The 6,989-nt window shown below is 47.6% G+C and overlaps 1 protein-coding gene across 1 annotated transcript in view; it reads left to right on the plus strand.

The window, feature by feature from the left end:
* IL20RA (interleukin 20 receptor subunit alpha) overlaps positions 1–6,989 on the plus strand; it is a 28,340-nt gene that overhangs the window by 14,636 nt on the left and 6,715 nt on the right. The window contains exons 2-4 of the mRNA XM_004702148.2: positions 1,293–1,471; positions 2,107–2,282; positions 3,693–3,837. Of these exons, the coding sequence (XP_004702205.1) occupies positions 1,293–1,471; positions 2,107–2,282; positions 3,693–3,837 (500 nt within the window). The remainder of the gene's footprint in view (positions 1–1,292; positions 1,472–2,106; positions 2,283–3,692; positions 3,838–6,989) is intronic.

Genomic DNA, 6,989 nt, shown 5'->3' on the forward strand with positions numbered 1-6,989 from the left:
GTGTGTATGGATTGTGATGGGAGTTGTATGAACCCCTAATAAAATGATTTTAAAAATAAATAAATAAATAACATGCCTCTGATCTTGTCCCCTCAACACCCTTGCATTTGCTTCCAACTTCCTAACACGGTTCTCCTTTGGCCTCCACCGACCCTTTCAGACTCCTCTACCACCAGCGGGCAGTGGGGGTGGTGATGATGATCAGCTGGACAGCGACCATAATCACACCCACTTCCTTGTGAAGATGATGACTGAGTTTAAAGCATCTGACAATAGCCCCCTACAGCACAGGATGTTGCAGTTATGACTTAACTCAATTCCCTTCTTGCTCTAATTATCTGTAAAAGGCACTGGAGAATTTTTTACATAACTCTTTGGCCTAGGAGGAGCCTAGGCTAAAAGCCGCGGAGAAGACCCTCTAACTGATTACACTTTATAACTAACTTCAATGACCAGAAAGATTTGTACTGGTCTAGGAGAGGAGACCAGTACTCATCACTTAAATACCCGTCGAAATAAATGCATCTGATAACTACATTCTAAGTTCTCACATTCTTGCTGCATAAACTCTATATTGTAACTTGGCACTGCCCCGTCTTCACTGCCTGCCACTTAGCCCCTTTCTGCTGCAAAGTTAACCCTCTCTCCTTCGGACGTACCCTCCTTATGCGCTACGGGTGTTGTGTCTTGAACAAAGGAAAGGAATAATAGATCTGACCAACCTAGTCACTGACACCAGCATCGTCATCACTCTAGTTATTGAAAATGTAGACTTGGGTGCGTGCATCAACTTAGGGAACGTTCCCCTGGAACGTTTGACGCCTGGAAGCGCTTGCGTTTTATATGAGTGCCAAAGAACTCCCTCCCCCAAGGGGAAAATCAAGATGAGCTTTTCTTAAAACTGCCCATCACAGTGACCTTTAACATTCGCGACGGACTGAAAACATATATAACGGCCAGAAGAATTAATCGCCTAAAATGTAAGATCTTTACTGTGAGAAAATAAAGTAGATGCCTTCCAATGTGCTGCCCGCATAATAACTCACCGAAAAGGAAGGTGATTACAGAAACTCTGACTCATGTTCCTGACAGCTAATGAACAAAATTGCCAGCGGCAAAAAGACATTTCTTTTTTTCCCTTCCTTTTAATCTCAATGACAGGCACTTGTTTTGCAGAAGAGAAGTGCTTAAGCTCCATTCAGTTTTATGTAATGACTGGCTTTTGTTCTATTTCTTTAATGGTAAGGTATAAGGGGCACCTGTTTGTTAATTCGTCATCTCTGCCCTCACAGATATGGCCAGAAGAAATGGCTAGACAAACCCGAGTGCAGGAAATCCAACAGGACGTACTGTGACCTCTCGGCTGAAACCTCCGACTACGAGCACCAATATTATGCCAGGGTTAAGGCCAGTAGGAAAGCAACTTGTTCCAAATGGACAGAAACGGGACGGTTCTACCCATACTTGGAAAGTAAGTAAAACAATGGCCTCTTTTCCATGGGCCACCCACCCCTTTGTGGTCAAAGCTGGCTGGTTCCGCTTCTCGATCATTTCCAGCACATTAAGTCCATCCTACGCAGCAATTCCATAGGACAGGGGAGCACTGCCCCTTTGGGTTTCCAAGCCTTTGAATCTCTAGGGGAGCAGACAGTCTCATCTCTCTTCCACAGAGCGGCTGCTGGGTTTGAACCTCTGACCGGCTGGTTAGCAGTTTCATGTATAACTCATTATGCTACCAGGGCTCCTTAGCGGCTCTTGATTTGTGCCTGCTTGGTTTTTATACCTGTAAAGTCCTAGCCCTGTTTGTGACCACCAACTTTTCAAGTCCACGAGCGTTATCAAGGCCATCCCTGCTTGTCCGTGTGATGAGAAACTACGCAATCTAAGGCTTGGGTTTGAATCATAATGTTTCGCATGTCAGAGTGGGTGCAATGATGGTTTCAAGATTTGGCATAGCCTGAGCCCACCTCCAGCATCTCATCTGAAGGGGTGAGTCCGGGGACTTTGACCTCGGTGGGATGACATCGTCATCAACTCGCAAGTTTACCTAAGGCAGATTTTCACACCTGAACATGAAATGACTGTGTGCCCTCCCTGCCCCATCAGCACAGATCGGTCCACCAGCTGTTGCCCTGACTGCTGGTGAGAAGTCCATCTCCGTGGTTCTGACGGCTTCTGAGAAGTGGAGGAGAACTCTGGAAGAAGGTGCTGTGTCCATGCAGCAGGTGTACCCGGCGCTGGTGTACAATGTGTCCATGTACAGCCCCCAATCCCACAGAATGGTAAGCCTGGCGCCGGCTCGGGCAGCCCACCTTCGAGTTATGTGTGTTACCCTCGGTAACCCACACTGGGCAAGCAGCTCCCGGGCTGTGATGCTTAGCATGTGAGCCTGGGAAGATGTATGACTCCAAAGAGGTGTCCTATGAGCTCCAGGTGACGCTCGTGTGCAGAAGATTTGAAGAGCTGCCTCGGAAGTTCTCTACTGTGCTCTGGAAGCACAGGCGGTGTGGCTGCTGGAGCGGAGCTGACTGCCTGCTTCCTTTCACGAGGCTGGACTTTGCAAATCACCTGGCAGTTCGAAAAAGGGAGGACCAAGTTCAATCAGCACAGTCACCAATATGCTGCTGCAATAGCGTTGCAAAAGCAAAGCCTGTTAAGGCTGAACCCCATCAGAGAAGGAAAACTCAAATGTTGCTCACTAACACAAGTGACAGGAGCCCTGGAGGTGTAGTGGTCACGAGATGGTCTCCGACCCTCCTGGCTGGCAGTTAGAAACCACCAGCAGCTTGGTGGGCAAGAGACCAGGCTTTCTACTCCTGTAAATGGTTATCATCTTGAACCCCCACAGGGAAGTCGCTGTGAGTCAGCATTGACTCCGAGGCAGTGAGTTTGGGGTTTTTTGTTTTGTTTTGTTTTTTTACAAACAAGGGATAGGAGCCCTGGTGATGTAGTGGGTACTCATCGGGCTGCCAACCGCAAGGTCAGCAATTCCAAGCCACCAGCAGCTTCACGGGAGAAAGGAGGCTTTCTACTCCCATAAAGAGTTTCCTCTTGGAAACCCACAGAGGCAGTTCTACCCTGTCCTATAGGGTTGCTATGAGTCAGCATTGACTTCATGGCAGTGAGAAACAGTGGTGAGGAGGGTTAGTAGTATAGTACAGTCTTAGTAGTAGTAGTATAGTCGAATAGCATGGGGCTATTCACCTCCAAGTCGGCTATTTAAACCCATTAGCCATTCTGAGGGAGAGAGATGGGTCTGTCTGCTGCTGTACAGATGTACAGTCTCAGAAACGCAAAGGGCCAGTTCTACTCTGTCCTATAGAGTGGCTACGAATCAGCATGGACCCAGTGGCAAGAGAGTGAGTGAGAGACAAAGAGAGCGAGAGAGACTGAGAGAAAACAAGTGCTATCGAGGTGTTAAGGCGGCAACCTGTCAAAAGCAGAGATTTTTTAAGACCCAGAAAAGCTAGTCAGGCCTCTCACATTCCAGCTCTCCCAGGTTCATGTGTTTAGAATCGCTCCCATTCCTTTCCCAGCCACACAACGGAGCTAAAGGAAAAGTGCATTTTAAAGTTGTTCCTGAAAAGAGACTTGCGGGTTTCGCAAATGACCTAACCAGGCTTGACACTGGCTTCTTGGGGCTGGTCCCTGAAGTCTGAGGCGCTAACGGCTGTTTGTCATGCCCCTCTTAGTGGTGGCAGTGTGTGGCCAACGGCTCCCTGGTGGTCCCCTGGCTGGAGCCGGACACTCTGTACTGCGTGCGGGTGGAGGCCCTGGTCCCTGGGCCCCCACGCCTCCCTCTGCCTTCTGAGAAGCAGTGTATCAGTACTTTGAAAGGTAAGTCTTCACAACCTCCGCTGGGCTGAGCAGGGAAGTCTGCCGAAAGGAAGTAGGAGAGTCTAGACCGGGGCTTGGCAGATCCATCTCTGACAGAAGCAGGTCTAGACAAAGGCCCAAACAGCCCCCATCAGAAATGGTTTGTGCGTCTGGGGCTCTGCCAGCGAGCCTGGGGCATGTTAGACCCAAACAAAACACAGTTGCCACGGAGTCGATCCCGACTCCAGTCGACCCCATACGCTGCAGGGTTTCCTGGCTGTGACCTTTGGAGGCAGATTTGCCCAGCCTTTCTTGGAAGGCACCCCTCAGATGCAAAACCCGAGACTGGAAAGACAGAGATGGTGGACAATGAATGGCTTTTCACCCCGTCCTGCCATGTGATCCATCAACAGCCAACGGCTTCATCCATTGCACCACCCAGGGACGCCTTAGGAAATGTGAGGGTGTGTTCTTACCTCCTCTCTCTGTCTCTGTCGCTGCATTTCTCTCTCTCTCTCTCTCTCTCTTACACACACACACACACACACACACACACACACACACACACACACTTGGAAAACCCTCAGACCCATCTTCAGAGTCTCCTACCAGCAGGCCTCTCACCCTATCCTGGCTTCTTGCCGTGGGAAATCATGGTTAAGAACTCCTAAACACATCTTTCTTTTCCCCCTTCTGTAAAATGATCATCATTCCAGTCAGCAGAAATCCGTGGGGTCTTCAAGAACACCGGACACTTGGATTGCTAGAAACCAAGAGTATCCAGACTCTCCCACCCTGCTCATGAAGACGATTGGCCGACGCTGTGCTGGGCTCTGATCTCACACTGGACGTGTGAGAGCCTGGGACCCGCTGGGCCTGAACTGCTCCCCTGCTTTCACAGCTGTTTTCCTCCCTTTTTACCTGTCTCCTCGCCCCGGCCTGGCCTTGGGGCAATGTGGCTGGAGATGCTCCTGTACCTGTTAGGACACTGAGAGGGCTGGGCATGGCCTGGGCTTACGTCTTCCCTGGCCCAGGTGACAGGAACTCAGAAGCAAAACTCGAGACTGGAAAGACAGAGACGGGTTTCAATGAATGGCTTTTCACCCCTTGCCCTTCCATTCTTGCTTCCAAACATGCTGGTTTAGAGGTGAATGCTCACACACATTAGCCCTGGGCTCCAGTTTACATCTAAGGACGGTGGAATAGGAATGGGCTTGCCTACCCCACCACCCCCAGCCCCACACCACTCCCACATTGTAAGACAGAACTGAGTGGAGCCCCGGTGGCACGGTGGTTACACACTGGGCTGTGGTCTGCAAGGTCTGAAGTTTGAAACCACCAGCATTCTCCAAAGGAGGAAGGTGGGACTTTCTACTCCCATAAACTGTTCCAGTCGTGGAAACTCACAAAGGCCATTCTACCTTGACCGCTATGAGTCATATGGACTCGATGGCAGTGAGGTGTTTGCTTGTTTGGGGTTTGGGATTTATCCTGAAGAACAGCAAGGGAATGTTGTGATCACGTATGCAAAGTGAAGTCTTTCTTTTCTAACTCTGCGGAGGTTTTTGTTGTCTTTTTATAGTTTTCCATAGCCATTTTATTCTTTTTTTTTTTAACATTTTATTTATTAGGGGCTCATACAACTGTTATCCCAATCCATACACACATCAATTGTGTAAAGCACGTTTGTACATCGTTTCTCAAAACATTTTCTCTCCATTTAAACCCCCGACATTAGGTCCTCATTTTTCCCCTCCCTCCCTGCTCCCCCATGAGCCCTTGATAGTTTATAAATGGGTATTTTGTCATATCTTGCCCTGTCCGATGTCTCCCTTCACCCACTTTTTGGTTGTCTGTCCCCCAGGGAGGAGGTCACACACACAGCCATTTTATTCTTACCGAGGACTCAGGAATGCCTATGTTCCAAGGAACAGAACATTTCATAGTGTCAAATAAATAAATACACATTGAATTAAAATAGCAGACAACAGAATTAGACACAAAGATGTCAGGTTTTATGCTTATCAGGTAAAAAATAGAAAATAAATAATTAATATATTTAAAGAAAGCAGGGTTTTTATTTTTTTCAAAGGAGCAAATAAATGAACAAAGACAGAATGAGACCATATAATCCATAAAACCATATGACTTCAGGTAGATATGAAGTAAATAGACCCTTGAGAAGTGATATAAAATACTTAAAAGGGAAAAGCCAATAAAATCAAAAAGTTTAGACAATGCTAAAGGCAAAATTGGAAGCATAGAATACAGTATTAAAATAAAAACAAATTTCTCTTTTCCGTAATAAATGTCAGTTCGATTGAAAGTGTAAGAGTCAGCTCGACTGGAGTGAGACAGACGAAACATAAATGAAATCAGAGTTCCAAGGAAAAGGAAATAGAGGAAGAAGCTATGTGGAAGGAAAGGATGTCTGAAAATACACAAGTTTTCTAGAAAAACAGAACTCCTTGGGTCAGGGAAGCCCAATGAATCTTAAACACTACTTTTAGAATGTAGACTAGCCTATTTCAATGCAAATAGCGCTTTTCCAAATTTCCTGACATAGGCAAGTGAATGCTTTCCATGCTTCATCGCTTGTTGAATCATTTCAATCGGTATCTGAACAATTCCTGCAGCCTTGGTTTTGGCCAATGCTTTCAATGCAGCTTGAACGTCTTCCTTCAGCACCATTGGTTCTTGCTCATGTGCCACCTCCTGAAATGGTGGATTGTTGACTAGTTCTTTGGGGTACAGTAATTCCGTGCTCTGGGGAGATTTCTGGCGTGGCTACAAAAGAAATACCACAAATGGATGTATTCAAACAAATGTATTCGCTCCCCATGTAGGAGGCGGGAAGTCTGGACTCCAGGCCCCAGTTCTCAGAGAAGCCTTTCTGTCTCGGTTGGCTCTGCAATCAGGCCCTTGTCCTTCAGCTTCTGTTCCCCGGTGCTCTTCCTGTGGCATGGTCTCTGGCCTCCCCTGTGCTCTTCCTGTGGCATGGTCTCTGGCCTCCCCTGTGCATCCGTGTCTTCACCTGTTCTGTTCAGATCCCAACGGGAACCCGTCTAAAACTCTCCCTACACTGATATGGCCTCCTAGCAGAGAAAGCCCATTCTCAAGCAGGATTAAAACCACAGTTATACCCACTGCCACCGAGTTGATTTCAACTCACA

This window comes from Echinops telfairi, unplaced genomic scaffold (genome assembly GCF_000313985.2).
Source record: "Echinops telfairi isolate 266 unplaced genomic scaffold, ASM31398v2 ScPeMD7_3533;HRSCAF=4204_0, whole genome shotgun sequence".
NCBI classification, from domain to species: domain Eukaryota; kingdom Metazoa; phylum Chordata; class Mammalia; order Afrosoricida; family Tenrecidae; genus Echinops; species Echinops telfairi.